Source organism: Corvus cornix, chromosome 1A (assembly GCF_000738735.6).
Source record: "Corvus cornix cornix isolate S_Up_H32 chromosome 1A, ASM73873v5, whole genome shotgun sequence".
Lineage (NCBI taxonomy): Eukaryota > Metazoa > Chordata > Aves > Passeriformes > Corvidae > Corvus > Corvus cornix.
In genome coordinates, this window is record NC_047057.1 from 55,287,664 (window position 1) to 55,307,092 (window position 19,429).

General features: G+C 41.4%; 1 protein-coding gene across 7 annotated transcripts in view; it reads right to left on the reverse strand.

Moving 5' to 3' along the window:
• Window positions 1-19,429, reverse strand: part of TBXAS1 (thromboxane A synthase 1) — a 262,387-nt gene that overhangs the window by 93,144 nt on the left and 149,814 nt on the right. For 6 of the 7 annotated variants that reach the window (XM_010410436.3, XM_019292584.3, XM_010410435.4 and 3 more), the window contains 2 exons: window positions 7,582-7,698; window positions 334-422 (listed from right to left, as the gene is read on the reverse strand). In XM_010410436.3, the coding sequence (XP_010408738.3) occupies window positions 334-422; window positions 7,582-7,698 (206 nt within the window). The remainder of the gene's footprint in view (window positions 1-333; window positions 423-7,581; window positions 7,699-19,429) is intronic. The other variant, XM_010410438.4, reaches the window with a different exon arrangement.

The following is a 19,429-nucleotide window of genomic DNA, read 5'->3' on the forward strand; positions in this document are numbered from 1 at the left end:
TTGTACATTATTGGCAGCCTGTAGAGAACAGACTGGACAGGGACTGATGCAGCCTTCCTTTGTGCTTCCAGCTGTTAAAACTTCATTAAATAACTGCCAGAAATACATTAGATGCTTTACTAAAATTACTTTTCAAGTATGCAATGGCTGTCCCCAGGAAGAAAAGGCATTTATCAGACACACCCTCTATTAAACTATGATCTCCACTTTTAAAAGTGAGGGAGGAAGAAAATCTTTTATACAGTAAGTGTGAATTTAGAATAACTGCTGCTATTGACTTTTTTTCTTTTTTTTTTTTTAACCTGCTACTAATTTTTGGCATGCTGAACATACCTCTGGATATCAAAAGCTTTGCCAGAATCTGCGTAGACTTTCAAGTTACACAGCAGGATGTCACAGGCCTGGTTTATCAGTGGTGTCATCTAGAAAGGAACATACTGAATTGTGAAAAAACATAAAATGTTAAGAAAAAAAAAACCAAACAAAAATAATTATTTAAAATTATTTTGATCTGATAAATGGGATAGAGCTTTCAGGTGCCTCTGCAGGTGTTGTTAGGCACTTATGCACAGTTGAAATGAAATATTGGCACTTTCAGCTCAAAATAAACCTACACATTACAGGGATGCCCTTCTCCAGCTCTGGGCCTAAATACAAGAGGCTGTGTCACTTACCTGACTGATGGTTCTTGCCCCACTGTGGCCACATACACAGAGAGCTATCAGGCAAAAATATCCCCCTCTATTTTTAATCATTCCCTGTTTCAAACGATGATTTATCATGATCTCTATATGGACTTTTAGGTTGCATATGCTCCAGGGCAGAAGGAATAATGTTTTCCAAAGTCCTGTAAAGGCATTGGCATCAGAGACCCAGCACTTCTACCCTGCCGTCTCTCAGTTTGAGGGACCTAACATGTACACTAGAAAACCACCCTAGATACCACTACAAGCTGCTGAGGGCAAACTGCTATTGGTACACAAGGAAAGGCTTTTCTGAAGTGGTGATGCCATTAAATGGACATTCATGTGAATTTATTAATCTAAGGGTTCTTTCCAGTCACTGACACATGCTGGTCTGGTAGACTTACCCACAGCTTGGCAAACATCAAGGCCTTATAAAGTCTCTCTTTCTGTCCCTTTAGTTTCTACGTATGAGAGGAATCAGACACTTCCCTGATTACACCAAATATGCGGTTCCAGCCGTGAACCAAAAGGAACTATGTTCTATGGCTCTTTCCCATATGGACTACCAAGAGCAGCCTACAACTTAATACCAGAGTCTTACATCAACAACTATGCCAAGCATCAGCAACGCACACACAGAAGCTTGCCTTTCCTTCCTGAACTACCTCCTTCAGCATACGGATGTCAACAAACATGAGAACAGACTTATCCTACTCCTCTGACATTCCTGTTATCAAAAAAGACTTACTGCAGCCTCACAGCACACTCTGAGAGCTATGCAGCCTGCCCAGCCAAGTCCATTTTGCTTGGCACTTCTACCTCTGTGAAACTGGCATAACACTTTGTGCACAGGCACACTGCCATCTTAACACATGGGCAAGACTATACGCAGTCAAAAGGCCAACGCGGGAGCATCCAATATGTTTTCCAAAGGCAGAAGTCTGAGTCAAGAATGTGTCTAGCTGCTCTCAGGGTCCCATGTCTATATGAGAGAAATTGCATTGCAAAGCCAGGTCGATTTGGGCTTTGCCACAGTCTCACAAGACAACTCTGATACCAGATTAGTGCTCGGTAAAAGCAGCTGTTACACTTTTGGGAGGTGCACACCACATTATGTGGCAGTCTTCTTCCCCTTTTTGGTTTTCCAAAGAAGGTCCCCTGCAGCAAGCTTCTTCTCAAATGGTTCAACAAAATTAATACATTTTTATTCAATAGACTGAATGAAGGTGAAATACTTCATACTCTCTAGGTCCAGCCCCACCAATGAACTGAACCAGCCAAGGAGAACAAAATCAAAATCCATTTTTTAACAGGTATGATGTTACCGAAACAGATGGTGATCATTTCAGATTTTCCTTTTATTGCCTTATTTTCTCTTTTATTCCTCATCACATCACCAGATCTGTAACCAGCCAGCTGGTTGCTATCACTTTTCAACAGCTGGCAGAGACGTCAGGGGGACGTACGTCTGGCCAGGGCATCCCACAGCACCTCTGCACTTTGCACGTTCCACCAGCCTTTGGAAATACTGTTGCAATTCATTCCTAGCCACAAGATATTTTTATTAGTAAATCTAACCAGGAAAATAGGGAGGGGGGGGACATGGATTTGATTTACTGTTAGCGTGATATGACAATAAGACAATTATTTGTATATGAAAGCTACAGAGGATATCGACTCTGAAATCCTAGGTTGGGTTCGGGTTTTTATTCCCCTGGGGGACATAAATTAGTCCAATATAGCAAACTACAAAGACCACAGACCGAAACGTTCTCAAGTCTCATAACACCCCAAAATCTTTGTCCAATTGTCAAGAAAAATAAAGTAGTGTCAGGGGACGTGAACTATACCAAGCGTAGGAAAGTGGCACAAAAACAGACACATTGATCTACACTGCCTTGGGTATCAGTGACTTGCCATACATTCTCATTTGCCAGTCAGAACATAAAACCTGCATAACCTGCCTGAGATTCAGATCTTGGTGGGTAAACAAACCCCAGCTGCTCTGTGTTCAGATTGGCTGAGAGTAACAGGATGAAGAAAAATCTAAACAATATGGTCCCTGTAAATATTTGATCTGACAGTTATCTAATAGCAAGAGTAGCCCAGAGTCCAAATTTCTTTCTTTTTGCCAAAGAAGAGCATTTGGGGTTAGGGTTTTCATGATGCCAGGGGCTTTGCTGTATAAATCCTGCCAATATGCTATTTGGCACATATCAACAATTAGCTTCTGATTCTGCGTATGCACAGTGCATGTGGATGTTTGCACTGTTCAAAGGCATCAGAGTCACGTTCCTCTAGTTAGATGTGGTCCTCAGTATTCATCAGTATTATTACTCTCCTTATTAGCATCCAAACTGAAAACTAGAAGGCTGGATCATATTCACTGTAGACAGATGCACTGGAGACTGTACTGATCACATACAGCAAGCAGAAGTCGTGTTGGGCCTCTAGTCCCACAAATGTTATGAAATATAAAGGAAGGAGAAGGAAAAAGAATTCATCCCTAACACAAGAATTGCTTCTCCTCCAGATTTCAAGTCCCTGAATAAAACCAGAAAAAGAGAAGTGTCAGAAAGATGTTTTGTGAGAGGATTGGTTTCCGTCACCTGAGAGTGGAGCTCTGCTATTCCTGGGCACAATTTACCGCAATGAGCAACTCAACAAGACATTGGCCTGTGGCTCAAGATTACGCACATTTCACGTATCACTTTTTACATTAGTGATATGCTTTTCCTCAGGTGAGCACACTTGCTTTGTCCACCAACAACAGCAATTTCTAGAGACACTCCCAAAATGCCTTTGACCAATATGTACATTCTAACAGCAAATCAAGAAAACCTTAATGGTTGGACTGTCAGATCTTAGTCCTAGTGGGACATGAAAGATCTACATGCCTGAGAGTGACACTGGAGGATTTTTCTGCACTGCTCTGCCATGCTATTACAAGTTCTGCTTTGTGTCTCCCTTTGTTTGAAAGAAATGCCTCAACACAAACTCCACTTCACAGGTTATTTAGGACAATGCTACATTAAGCTGTGCTCTCTTCTTTAATTTTTGTGTTCTGTTTTGTTTAAATGGTTTGTTAATGGAGGAAAGGATCCCTGGCACACTGATACGAGATGACAAGACTGCTGCAGCACCATCAGAATAAATAAAAATCAATAGGTTTTCTGCTGGTGTTGGCTGTAAAAGAGAGTAAAGCTATTTATCAAGTCTGACAAGGGGTCCAGAACTGCAGGATCATCACAGGCACCACAGCAAAAAGAAGAGGAACAAATTAAGAAATACTAAATAGAGAATCAAGATTGGTACAGCAAGATCACTAACATGTCAGCTTGTTTCAATACATAACAGCTGAGGGGAGCATGACAGGAACACTGGGAAATGTTTCTGTTACTTAGAGCATCTAGTATTATAATTCAACAGTTCCTCCTGAATTACATCTTGGACCAACTTTCAGTGATTGGTATTGTTCCCACTTAAAAGATAAAGGTGTTTCATGTGCAGAGAATTTAAGTAGCTTCTGTCAGGTCATCCACAGGCAGTCAATGGCAGCGCTGGAAGTGACATTTCTTGGGTTTCCTGCCTCCTGTCTCTCATTTCTCATTCTTAGTGCTCCCACAGCAATGGCACTATGAGGTTCATTCGGGGGTCTTACTGGGAAGAGCTTACTATTAGATCTGCTACCAACTCCAGTGCCATCTCACGTGGGATGCTACCCGATCTTACTGCAGAATCAAGCTTACAAGTCTATTGCTTTATGCTATGCTCAGCACCACAATAGCATTTGTATTTAATGATATCCAGAGCCAAACCCTCCTTCAGCTGGAGTGGATTCCTTTACTAATGCTTGTTAGAAAAAGAAAATTAAAAAGGGAGAACACACAACACACAGAAATCCATAAAAGCAACAGTGAAACAGTACATAGCTTTTAAAGAAATTGAGAAAAGACAGAGAGAAAGCTGGAGAAGACGTCAGAAACTGCTGGAAAATGTTACAAAAACAACTCTCTCTAGACACACAGAAATCACTATATTTGCTATCCAACAACTCTATAACCTCTTCTATAACCTCAGTTCATTTCCTTTAACTTTGAAAAATCCAAAATTTCTGGAATCAACTCTTCATCATTTGCTGGCTGACTGTTGGAGATATCTGCCAAACTACAGGGAAATTCCTCAAGCTCAGTGAACTCCTCAGTGACATTACACCACTTCTTTGAAGTGACAAGGGCAAAGCTCGCCTCTGCCCACAGCCGCAGGTGCCTCTGTGGAGCACTGCAGGTTAAATCTTAGCAACACACATTATCTCTGTCTTGGGTCTTGTCCTCCAGCAGCCAGGCCAAAGGGGCTTCTCACTTCTCACTCTTGCTAGCCTTGAAACTGTCCTTTCTTGTGTTTCTGAAATGGAGATATCAGGAACCTACGCTGAGCTCTCTGTCCCCCAGTGCATCTTTCATCTGAAGTGATTGCTATGGGGAGCACAAAGAGTTGTTAACATTTATTGCTCTGTCACAGGCTAATAGCTCCCAGTTCTCTCACAGCATCCAGACAGACAAGTCTATGGAGTGGCACTAGGGGCTGCAGCACTCAAGGGGAGCCACTCTCCAAAGACACTCACGAGGTCTGCAGTCTCTCCAGCACCACTGGGGAGTTTCATAGAAGAACAAAGGTAAGGCAGACAGAGTGAACAGAGTGGAAGACTTTGGTGTGGGATTTTGTCAGAGGAATTAATATCCTGGAAGAAGAAATAAGGAATGTCCTAGTACTATTTATAGACATGTATAAAATAGCATATCTAGGTTTTTATGCAATAAATTAGTACCAAATTTGTGTTTGTAACTCAAAGTAGAGAGGAAGGGTTTATTATAAACAGGATGTCTTGCAGATCATGCTGAATACTCTGCAGTATGGCCAATACTAGAACATGGTATTTTTGTTTCCATGCTGCTGTAGAGGTTCTGAGAGAGTACCAAATATGGGAGAGTTAAAAAGTGAGATCATAATTAATGAGCATTGATTTCCTTTGAGAAGTGTTGGTATGGCTTCTAAATTAAGCAGCAGCAGGAAAAGCACATGGGCAAGGACTTAAGTTGCATTAACTTCAAATCCGAGGATTGCTAATGTATTTGGGTAGAAAATGAAACGCAAGGGTGAGGAGCACATCCATTCAACAGTGGTTCTTAACCTCACATGGGCTTGCTGCAAGTGTCTGTCTGTGTAGGGATGGACGGACTTCTGGTGAAGGCATGGGAGAGAAAAGCAAAACTGAACCTTTCAGAGACACCTGCCCCAGTCCTCTTTTTCCCACTTGCTGTAGAATGGGAGGAGAAAGTGACAATTTCCAGGTCACCCTAAGCCCATGCACACATGCCTTCCACAGAGCTTGAAAGAGGCAGCATGGGCAAAGCTGATTATCAGGCTAAAATTAAAGATCTCAATCTTTGCATGCAAGACAGCTACCAGGCACTGGACAGCCCTTCATTTTACCTCCTACATTCCTGCATTCCAGCTCCACCACCAAGCCATGCAAAAGGGAGCGCCATGACTTCTCCTCCCAGCCCAGTTTGATTGGCCAGACCCTGCAAAGCCACGCGTGCCCAGCCCCAGAGCAGGATCCCTGAGGCTCCCCTCTCTTGCCCTCACCGTGCTCCTCAGCCAAGCCTGCCCGGCTGGTGCCGGCAGAGGCTGCTCTCCACAAATTGAGGGGAGTGCGGCATAATCTTTTGTTAGTCCACGAGTAAAGAGCCGATGACCTGCAGTAAGACAGATTAATTTCCGCTAGGAAAATGCAAAACTCTCCTCTCGCCACCATGCCATGTGCAACTAATCGCTTGCATATTTAAACACCCTCGCCTTGCTGAAATTTCGTGATGGAGTTGGTGACAGAGCAAATGTCAGGGCGTATAACCAATGGCATTGTCAGTCGTGATTAATCAGCATCTCCGCCAGGCTCGCAGCCAATTAGAATTTACCATAATAAGGAGGTGACAGCCGGCGTTGCTAAGCGACCGCTGTCTATAGAGCTGGGAGAGCCAGACACATTTAGATGTTACTGTGGATTTCGACAGCGGCATGTCAAAACAACACAAGCATTTGCCCAGTGGAAAATTTTACAACCCAGGACTGGGCACCAGAGTGAGCATGATTCCCTTTCAGAGTAAAACATAAAAAGGAAGAGGTGATTTTTTTTTGTTGTGGGGTTGTATTTTGTATTTTTCTTTGAGAGAAGACTTTAACCAGTCAATCATTTATATACATTTAATTAAGAGATATCGTGTCACAGGACTTTTTTACTGGGTAATGGGTATCCATGGCTCAGCAAATGCTGATACATTTATAGGAAATTAGCAGCAGGTTAGCGCAGAGACATTTATTTTCAGTCAGAGGTATTTATCTGGCAATGACATTCTGTTCCAGTGACTTATTTTATTATATGAAAGGATTAAAGAATAAAAGGAGGAGGGAAGGGGAAGGAGATGGAGAAATGAAAACAAACTGACAGCAGTTCCTGTGTTAACATGAGAGTTGCTGACTCTGCACATCAAGAAAAGCTATGTTCCAACTGGGAGCAATAACCTGGACCTAAGCTTACTCCTAACAGGGCAAGGGAGAAGAAGAGGTAAGGGTCCTTCTTGAGTATGCTACACTTTCATGGACAAACTAACTTATATAGAGGAAGACAGAGGATCATATCCTCAGATGAGCTATTCTGATTTTCACCAGTCTATGATCTGAACCATGCCGCATGGAAGCTCTGCCGCAGCGCTCTTCAGGTCTAAATAAAGTGGCACAACATAGCATGTTTTACCTATCCTTAATATGGACCTACATAAAGCAGATGCCTGCACAAGTCTTCTAAATTATGAAAGCAGCAATGTCTACACCTTACCTCTTTCAGTTTGGTATCGCTGAAGGCTGGGGTCAGGAGGCTCCGCACGTACTTCCATCTGTCATCACGAAGACAAAGGATGCTATCAAGCATTGGCTTGGAAATCAAGTTCGGCTTCTAAGTCGACAGAAAACATAATTCAGTTTTAACACAAATGCAACTACAGCTACTCAAGACTCTGGAACTTGGGAAGATTGCTCAGGAATGGTATCACACTGCTGTCCCATGAAGAGAGGTTCAAATCAGTCCCAAACACCAAGCTAAACATGGATGAGGCTAGAGAAAATTTCTCTTTTGCTGCACTCATTTTCTCTTGGGCTTGTAGAAGTCCTGGACCAACCCAGTAACTCCTTTCTCAGACTGCTCTGGTTCTGATGTTCCTGGTGTTCTCCTGAGATCGCTTTCACTGAAGCCTGGCTTCTTCCCGCTCTAAGGTGACTAGCAAGAGGACTTGTCAACACTCCCTCTCCCTGTGACATGAGTGCCAACGCATGCCGGTGTTGGTGGGGGACACAATTTCTGGTGACAGCTGGTATGTCAAATTGTTACATGCATTTTAAAAGTCTTCAGAAAATATGTTGATTAGAAAGCAAGTCCCAGTCCTTACTCTGTTGGTAAGGAACACTCTCACTAAGAAGTTGCGGCCTGTGACTCTTACAGCTGCAGCAGTTGGTCAAATATAGTAGCTTAAAGCACTGCCCCATGAAGTTCAGTACCAAAATGACTACTGTGAATTTACTAAATTTTAACCTCCCCCGCCATCTAAGAAATTCCTGTCCAGAGAACAGTGCTATTCACCAAGGAGTAAAAAGATATAAAAGACAAAAGAGAAAGCGAGTCAGAAAACAACACACTTCTGCCTGGGAGAAGCATCAGGAGACATCCAGCCCCACAGTAGAAAATATTACATCTTATATTATATCAGAAGATGTTTCCTAATTGTTCCTGAAGACCTCCAATAACAGAGATTCAATAACCTCCCCACTCAAACTCTTTCAGTGCTGTACTACTTTTACCATGGTAGCCCAATCTCTCTCTCTTGCCGGAACTTTAGTCTTTATGCTGTCGCAGGCATAGAAACCAGGTTACTCTCCCCATCTTTGCAGCAACCCATACATACAGAAGGCTATAATAACTATTAAGCATATTTCAGCCATCTACCCCACATAACACCAATTGACTCAATACATACTTATCAGTTATATTATCTAGGACTGTTCAGGGTTGATACTGTTCCTCTGCATAGTCTTGCTGATTTACTTCTTTCTCAAGGTAACAGTCCCTGTGACCTGACATGGTACTCCAGGCAAGGATGGATGTTTTTTCTCCAGACATTCTGCAGTTCTCTATTTACCCTGGAATATTACATACCACAGCATGACACTGTACTCATGTACTGGTTTGTGGTTCCCTGCAACTTTCAGACTTCTGTCCAAATGATCACTCTCTAGGAAGTTATTCCCAGCCTTTATCATTAAAGCTGGTTACTCCCAAGAGTCACATTAAAACATGTCCTTTTGAACTATGACCATTCCCTTTATGACAATTTGTTCAATTGATCAAGCCCACCTTGAATTTTAGCCCTTTTTTCCATAGCATCTTTCATCCTTACCAGCTTTCTACATGAAATGTTAGAGCACTCCATACCCTCATCTAAATCATTAACAAAAGTACAGAATGCTTCCTGCAAAGAAGGCACACTGGGCTTCTCCCTTCCCTTCCAACAATGGACTGTTCCAAAATACATTTCAGGCATTGTACAGCAATGTCCTCCAGAAAAACCACACTAAGATTAGTGGGTGTGGGCAGAAGGTGTACACTTCTCCAGTTACCAGGAGGTACTAATGTACATGAAAAAATCAATTCTTACGACCTATTACACACCTGGATACTTTAATTTCATTTTGTGCCTCAATACTTCTGATTTTATTGCCACTACATGCTATTTTTTTATCCTTTTTCTTGGAAATCTGACCTACTTTCCACTCTGTAAAAAAACAATTTCTCCTCAGGAGCCATGAAGAGCTGGCAATTTAGCTATGCTGGTCTTCCACTGCACTTCCTTAACTTTCCTCCTTACTGGAAGAGTTTGCACTTAATATCATTTCTTTAAGGAGCTGCCAGCTCTCCTTAACACCTTTTTCCTTTACACTTGCCAAATTCTTACTACACTGCACAAGCTTGTAAAATGCAGAAGCCTATTTTATATTGCAAACAGGCTAATGGGATAGTTTTACATTCTCAGCAACACCATCCAGTGTAGTAAACTAATGTTACTGGGCTGACTCTACCGACCAGTTTTGTGCAAAGATGAGCAGCTTTCAGGTAGAAAAGTACATATTAAGCTGAAAGAAGAGACTGACTTAGGTACTGTCATCAGATGACTACTGTAAAACAAAATAAGGGCACTTTTTTAATGTGTATATATAGGCTATTCTATTTTGTACAATAACAAGGCAAACCTTGGACAGGCTGTCAAAATTGAAACATCTTGGACTGTTTTCTCTGAATAGCCTCTTTAAATAAATGATCTGTTTCCTAACTTGTCAGTAGGTATCTTTCCTGAGGATCAGAAGTGCAGCTAGAAAGACCATCACTCAGTGGAGCGCTCCATCATTTGTTACAAATATTCAAAGGCACAGGAGAATCAGAAGGCTCCAGACAATTGGAAATGAGCGTCATCCTGTCAGAAAGTACTGTATGCTACCCTCTGCTTCACAGTTCTTACGTGCTGCTAGAGCAGCCATTTACACTAAATCTTGACTCAGCTGGTCACTAAATGAGTCTTCCTTATGTTTTCGGTCTTCATTTCAAACCCTGAGGTCCAGATTGGAGTGCTCCTGAGCACTCAACAAAATCAACAACAGGGAACATCCTTGATCCTGGCAAATGCATTAGTCCAAGAAATCAGGTCACTGAATGCAGCCCCCAAATTAGCAAACACTCTCAGACCCGTGTATCAACCACCAGCCTTCACTTCTGCTTTATAAAGTGGAGATATCACATCACCGCCTCAGAAATGCTAACGATACATTAACATTTCTGAGGCACTCAGCAACTACAGTGAAAGAGCAGAATAACAATTCCCACAAGGAAATGACCAATTTTGTCTTCCAAGCAAGGTTTAAATAGCATACAGAGGAAAAAAAAAAAAGGAAAACAGAAAAAATTACAGGGCAACACTCAGAGAAGTATTTTGCATCCAGTCCTAAATTGAAGGCTGCCCAAACTGTGCACTCTATAAGACAAATCTCCTTTGCAAGACAAAGCTCCACTCAGATAATAACAGATGTGATATAAATCTCACTGCATTTGTCTTGAAAGCAAATTCCCTTCCTAAAACCAAACATTTGCCCTAAAAAGTGCTCCTAATTGCATAAAGACTGTATACAGCACATTCACAGAGAGAGACCCAGTTACTGAACAAAGAGCCTGTTAACTATAATATTATAACTATGACATTAACTATAGCATTGCCTTTTTAGCACTCTACTCTATGTCAGTAATGCTCCCTTAACATATTTCTGGTGTGCACAGTATTATAAATATATAAATGCTGCAAGGAAGGAAAAACAACTTTGGCCATAAATTATTTTACTCTGTACCTTTAAAACTGGGCATGCAAAAATATGTTTGTGTTTATTGGAATACCATCAGCATGACTGACAGTGTATAGTGGATTTCATTTATCAGGTTTTCCTTATAGTTTCTGCAAACACTTTCCTCCTAATTGCATAACCTGTATTACAGGTTCATATAGCAGGAATGAAAATGGATTTGGTATGAGAATGAGACTGAAGTATCTCAGTGAAAGATGAAGTGTCACCTCTTTCCAAATGGATGAAGTACTAGATGTATCTAAAAAATCTTGAGCTTATAAAAATCACAAAGAAGATTACCGTGGGAGGCAGCCGTAATATTTTCAGGGGTGGAATTTCGGCTTTTGGGAAGCAAAGGAGGTTGCTTTTAAGTCACATGCAATCAGGATCATGTTCCAACTAGCATTATCTAAATACTGAACAACTGCTCTGCGCTTCTTTCTCCTGTGTAATCAACCATTTCTGGTACAGCAATGCTGCATGAAAACCAATGCAGCATAGTTATCTCTTGCAGTCTACCTGCAAGTGCTGCTGACTTCCCACAATCATAGACCTGCCATCGACCACAACAAGGAAAATTGCAGGGATTTACTTGTAAACAAATCCTTTAAAACATCACTGCTTTTAAAAGAGAAAACAAAATAATATTTGCAGATGAGTGGCATCTCTGCAATTGATGCAGGAATTCCCTCCCCCATAAGGTGTTCCTCAGAATGACCCTTCAGACCCAGTTATTGGCTTGTTTGTCCCTTAGTCAATTTTACTTCCTCAGTATTACTAAATAATTCAGGCAAGTGAATCTTCTCTGGCTCTGAGGCCAAGTAGAACTCAGAGGCCTCCTGTCCCGAAAGTTAAATCCCTTTCCCAAAAAGAATGGACATATCCAAACTGCTTCTGGTCATGCTACATGTTCTGCTCCTGAACTGTGCCCAGACCATGCCTAGGGGACAACTAATCAATACACAACAAAACCATGCCAAGAAGCATGACAATATGGACATCTGTAGGACCTATTCATGCACTAATATCCTGTCCCTGTTTTATCTTGGAGAAAAACTGTAGCCTTCCGTGATTCAGTATTTATGTATTTCAATATTTGTTCCTTTCCCAAGTTTGTCACTAGCAGTCTAGACAACCTCTGGCAGCCACCAATGACTGCCTAGAGCAGAAAGAAGGGTAACAGCACCATGATGTTCCCTTAGACACCTCTTCTTACCTCTTTGGTAGAAAAATGAGGGATAAAGGTTTGCGGCCATCAGAAGGCAGTTAATGCAGCCATGCACTCTTTCAGTATCCTGAATAGACGAATCTTCAAAAAACCTAAAGGGTACCTTTAAAGACCTTTAAAAACCATTCACCTCCACAGAACCAGCTGCTTATCTTCTCCATGTGCTTTGACGACAGGGTGAGAAATGAAACTCCAGAAAATGGGATCTCAGACACTTTGTTATCTTAGACTTAATCATACCCCACTCCCAACAAAACCAATCAAAAACAATTTACTTCTGCAGGAGTCAAACCTCAGCACTCAGTCTGCTGAGATTCAAACAAGGAACTAAGCTCTAGAGCACCAAAAATCCCAAATCCAAACAGTAACTCCAACACTAATTCTGGCATTAGTCATCCCTAGCAAACACCATTTGCCTTCATGTAAGCTTTCTTCTAGTCCTGCAGCCATTGCAGGATCCAGCTTTAACTGGAATCCCATACTGACACTCCCCTGAACTTCAGCCCTAATCTCAACCCTACGACCCACACTAATGAGAACAATTTGCTCCTCTCTCCTTCAGCCTGTCTTTGGTATCCATGGGGGCTTCAGTATCCAGAGTTAAGTTGAACTCCGGGTTCCTCCCACCCCCATCCTTTTCCTTCTTTAGGGAAATTTTTGGGGTATATTCCCAATGTGAGGGGTCATTGTTCTCCCAGTCTTCATGACTGGGAGAACGTGCAGTTATCTGTGTGAGCTTTAGTGGGGGATGGCTTTCTCCCCAAGGCAAGTTCCAGAAGCAATGAGCAGGCAAAAGTGCTTGCACATCACTGGGTTAACTTCTTCATATTTCTATTTTCAAAAAGGGTTGCTGTCCTTCTCTCACTAAAAATGCACTTGTGATTAGGCATTGTCATCCTGTTTAAGAAATTGCATTTTTAAATTGAATTTAATTAAATAAAAAGTAATAAAAAACGAGACAGAAAGTGTGTAGCATGAAGTCAAGACACTATCCCCATACCTCATACAATAGTTATTAATAAAATCTCTTAAGATTACTCATTCAACTCCCCTTGACTGACAGGTCATCACCTCCAGTTCAGCCAGCAGGTGGAACCAGTAAACCCATGAACTGCCCATATGGTATTTCATCCAGTCAGTGGCAGTGGCATGACACTTAACAGATCAACATAACACTTGCTATTAAAAAAAGAAACAGAAAAAAAATCCCTGAGATATCTCCAGGAATACATCTTACCAAGCTTGCAGTAAGTAGATCATGAAAGTGGGAAGGCAGGAGATGCCTCCATATATTAGATGTTAAAATTCCCTGTTGCGTAAACTGATATTATTCCTTCCAACCTCCTTGGTGTTTTAAGTCACGCTCAGATCTCCCTGTATTCATGACATTCAATGACATATTGTGTAGAGGCTTTTGATTGAACCAGGAAGGCACTGCGTTGCATGTTTTTATAACCCAAAATAGAGTTCATTTATGTCATGTACTCTGGAGTTCATTGGTGTTTCCATCTGGAAGGCCCTTGCATACACAGATGTTATAGCCACATCTCTTCAAAGCATGTAAAATTTTTCTCTTCACAAATCATCATCTCACAATGGAGCAAGACCCAACTCCTCACCCCAGGACCAAAGCCTTTGCAGGGGGCAAAGGGCTGGCATTGCCCACTGAGGGCTGTGTCCCAGTGTGGGAGACCACTCGGCCACTCTCACTCCTCTGCTGTGCCTGCAAGGGGCCTCCCATCCATATAACACCCGAGGCAATCACTACACACAAGAGATGTCTCTCCCAAAGCAGGCCTGCTCCTCATCTGCCTTTCCAAAACTCCATTTCCAAATTCTCAGATGCCATACATCCCACACTGCTGCTCCCAGGTAGCTGAAATCAGTCTTTCCTTGCCCATTAAAACTACGGGGACAGACACTACTTCACAAACACATTACTCAAAACCCTCCCAGATCACCAACCCTGCTAATACTCTATTACACTTTTGTCCCCTCTTTTCTCTTTGTTTAAAACAAGTTTGATTTTAGTATGTATGATACAGAAGGTGGTCTTATGGCTCCAGAGGGGGGAAAAAAAAAAAATCACCAAACGAACTCCAAAAACCTCATGTTGCTTTGCAATTTCATAAAAGCGTCTAGTAAAAGTTTTTAGCTTAATTTGAAAGCAACATGCCTGCAGAGGAGAAAATGTCCATGGATTATCTATTTCATTAAGCTTTTAGGTTCTCCTTGGTCATTAAGGCACTTCAAAAGAGCGTGACAAGGTAGAATTGGTTTCTGTGATTACAGCAATTGTCTTTCATTCTACTCTATAGATCAGACTATACAAAAAGGCATCTCCAAGCAGGTTCTTTTGTCATCAAGTCAGGATCTTCAGCAACTGACTAATAACTACCATTCCTAATTACTCATTGGAAAAATGGCACAGCCAAAACCAGCTTACAAGCAAATACTGGCTTTTTTTTTCCCCTCTGTGGCAAACAGCCTGGAAACATCTGTTCTTGTCTCTGCAAACATTCTCTTAAGTCATGGTTTTGTCAATAGAAACCAAAGCGAGTCATTGCAATGAGGTAAATATAACCATTCATAAATGCTAAAATAAACACATATGGCCTCCTGCAGTCTGACCCAAACTGATGCAAGTCACACGTTCCATTTGTTGGAGTAAGCAACACCAAAATTAAGTCCATGCCTTCATGAGTTTGCATATGGCGGTCAGTTTGCATATTTGGGGTCAAAACAATCAAACCAAAGAAAAAAGTACTTGCTCTTATTTAATTAGGAATGTTGGTATTATAAACAAACCCAGGTTGTACTAGAGAAGCCATACTCTATACACAGTTCCTGCTGTGCTGAGAAGCAGTTTTTAAACATGTTTAAATCCACTTTCCAGCTGACATAACTGGCCTTTTTAATATTGGATAAAGTTATAAGACTATTAAAAGCCTCTCTGTTTATACACACTTCTCCTTGAGGAAAGGTTGAGGACCAGAAAGTTCCTTTTACAGGTTTGTAAGGAGTATTTGGAAGAAAGCAGTCCCCAAGATCTTTTGATACACATATATTGCCATGCTTTCAGTCATTGGCATACGTAGGAAAGACAGGCAATGCCCGTAAGAACTTTGGCTAGACCTTTTTATTTACACAGGACCACCATATTCCATACTCTGCTCACCCAGGGACATACCCGCAGCAACCTTGAAGCTTCTGAAGAATACCAAGAGAGATTGTAAGTACTACCCAGCCTCCCACTGCTTGTCCTCCCGGCTGCTGACCCAAATACCTTGGGTATGCAGTTAGATACCTCAGAAAAAGAGTTCACCGAAATGAGCACAGAGCTGTCAAAGCTGCCATGACAGGAACGTAGGAAGAGTCCTACACTTCCTTAAGGTCTCACTACCTTTCTTCACATGAATGTAATAACAAAATGTATTCCAGAAGAGAGGTCACCCCCTTTGTTACGACTGCAAAGTGAAAGAAGTCATGGAATTAACCCGCTTTCAAACAGTCACTGATGGAACAAAACTCACAATGGAGGAAAAAAGTTGTAACTCCTTCCTGTGGATAAGGATAGGAAGAAAAGTAAGTAAATAAGAATTATTACAGCAGGAGTACAGGTTAGAGGGAGGGAGGGGTAGTCTGAGACCTATCAGGCTGCAGAGATTCACTAACTTCTCTATCATGAATGCCATAAACCACACAGAATGTGGTGTCAATTCAACAAATAAGGTTGCAAGTGCATCTTCTCAAAGAATCACCTGTAAGTTTCTAGGTAGGGCACTTCACAAAGAGATGAGAGGAGTGCCTTGGAGTGATTTCCAGCAGGTAAATATGTGAAAGCCTTTCTCTTGCACTCTGGGCAGCTCCCCTTGTCATGGGGGACTGTACCGAAGCAGCCTGGCCCCACCACCTTGTTTTACAAAGAACCACGTTTATTGCTGCTACATTTTCTAAAGTGCCTGAACTGCCAAACAGCTTCAAAGGTACCTGTGAGGGCCATCTCCTCTTGAAACATCATATTCATAGATCTCCTACCTTGCACAAGATTCAAAGCTGCTAAGCTTCCGTTTGGTGATTTCAGCTGCTGAAATCAGCAGCTCCAAGGGATTCAAGGCACTTTCAGAACATTAGCTATGTCTGAGGAAGAGTTTTAAATCTGTATTGTCAAATTAAGCACCTCAAATAGGGGTTAAATGCCTAGGACCTTCTGTTCACTAGCAGGGGTAAGCTAGCCAGGTGAAGGGGAGGCTTACCAATGGCTTAGTTTAAAAATATCACTTGAATGCAAAATTTTTATTCTGAGAAGAGTATATATAAGAAATGTCACTTCTTCATGTATTTCATATTTTATTGACAATTTCAGTTTGACCTCTTCCACTCCGATGCTGCAATACAGAAATAAAATTATATACAGGCCTGTCTAGCTAAAAATCTCAAAGCACTGAGAAACACTGAAAATAAACAAGAGGCTAAGTAGCAAACTATGACCAAAAAGTGAAAGCCATTTCAAAGGGTTTCTATCAGTCTTCCAAGTTCCCATGTAGCACCTCAGACTTGTTGCCTAATACCCCATTTCCCACATGACAACATCTTGATATTCAAAATAAACTTCAAATTGTCATTTATCTAATTTGAAACAGAATATTTGGCATTTATACTACAAACTGATGATCTCCAATATGTGCAAAACAACCCAAGGAAAAAGTATTTCACCTTTTCCCCGCAATGCCAAGAAGAAAATTTCAAAACAATGTCAAACGAAGCCGATAAAAGTTTTCTTGTGAAGCCTCCTAAAGGTTTAAAAAACCAAAAAAATGGGTTCAAGATGGTATTTAAATCAAACTACTGGAAGAAAAGGGCTATTAAAAATTAAAAACATGAATACAGCTTTCAGCTTAGGAAGTTGACAATGGGCAGTCAGACGTTAGAGGGATATTCTATAGGAAATACTGCTCTGCTCTTGTTCTGCTCTTTGTCTAAGCATATGCTGCTAGTCCAAGTCAGAACGTTGCCTGGCTAAATAATTAACTTTTTATGTTACTTTTCCTTTGAAAAGTCATTCAGAAAGAAAACTCCAGGTCAGCTTTAACGGCAGAATGACAAGCTGTCAACAAATCACATTTGCAGTGTCTGCGCAGCAGAAGAATTTGAATTCCCTGCCTGCTACTTCACAATTCTTGCTAATTACATTAAGTGGATATTTACACATCAGGGAAAAAAAATCCGAATTTCATATATTAAGATTTCCACATCTATCTGTCAAAACATTAGTGCATTTTCCTAATAGCAGTAGCTGCTTTTGTTCCTCACTTATTTGTCCCTCAAGAGGAGCTAGGCTATAAAACTTTCTCAGGAGTTTGCACAGCACATTTTCAGCATTTTATCTTCCAAGATTTCATATTTGTGGTTATTGCTTGGTTTCAATCAAATAAATAAAACAATCCTAATTTATGAAAGCATGTTTTGACATGCTTATATGAAATAATGTGTGTTCATTTGCCTCTTACAAATTAATTTGAGCATATCTAGAATTAAATGTTTGTCATAAGATAATTTCAACAGTAATAAAGTCCTACTGCGCACAGATAACATTACAGGACTTATCATGAGTTCCCTGGAGCTCACAATTTCTGTAAAACAGCCTTACTTCACAAACAACCTGTAAGCAGACTGTTGCTCATATCACTCTTATTTGATTTCTTCAAGGAGAAAGGTTGGAACACTCTTCTGAGTCTCAGCAAGTACCTCATTCAAATAAATTAACAGTATCAGCTACTTTTGCATTCTAAAACATTTAGACTTATAATAGGAAGTAGTGTGGATTATGAAACATAAAGCACACCACCATAACTTGTTATCTTAAGAGTTCTAGGATAAGATAAAATGTTACAAACAACAAAACCCCCACAAACTGTAGTCCACACCACAGAGCTCACAGATCTCGTTCTGGTCAAACAGGCTTCCTTCAGGTGATGCAGCATTTGGGGGGCCTGTTTCACTACTCTTGCTTCAGTTTTAGTGCACTGTTACCATGATGTGAAATCAGAGGGATGGATCAGAGCCCGAATTCTGCCCACTCATGGTGCCCAAAAAGCCAGCACCAGCATTTCAGGCACAGACAAGCTGGAAGCTGAGCAAACATGCACAAGGACAGAGCGAGATTTGGGATCTAGATTCCCTTTTATCGAGTGCCCAGGGAAGGAGTGTGTGCCAGCCATGAGAATGAGATACCTGCAACCTTTCACTGAGGATTAACCCCCAGACAGCCAGGCACACACAGAAAGGCAATGGGCAACCTGACTGGAGGCTGCCATAGCTCTGCCTGCTGGGATTTCCTAAATCAAGAAGGAAAGAAGCTTCACTCTCTGGGAGGACCACACACCAGTGAAATTGCCGGGCTGTACCCATACTCAGCACACACATCACACTTGACTGCGTGCACCCAGCATGTTATTTTTACTTGCAAGTTATTGGTATATGCACTTCCAAGCCCCCACTTCCAAGCTTTATTGGTGGGTGGGAGTTGTAGTTCCCAACCATCAGTGTTGGCCAGCACAGCACACACTCCGACATCACAAGAACTCATTTTGCATCTGTACGGCTGCTTCTCTTACACCTGAGGTTCACACTGAACACCCCCAGCACCCAGCAGCATGAAAAAGAAAAGGGATCTTGAAACTGAAAAAAATAACCCCTTGTGACATGTCTAAAACCCTGCTGATTTTTTTTACTTAGAATAAATCTTAACCCTAGGACAAACCTAAGTTCTTACAACCAAGAGTGACTGTCACTGCCAATATAATATAAATGCTACCACAAGTGCAAATGGAAGAGTTGAAAAAAGTGAAAAAATGAGAGTTACCCCACTTGACCACAAGGAGGGTAAACCAAGGCAGTGCCATCCAGCAGCCAGGGCATTTAAAGAACATCTAAAATGACACCGTGAAACACCAGCTAGGGAGGGTACATTCCTTTTAAAAATTAAAATCAAACATTAAACAAAAATAAAACCAGAGCC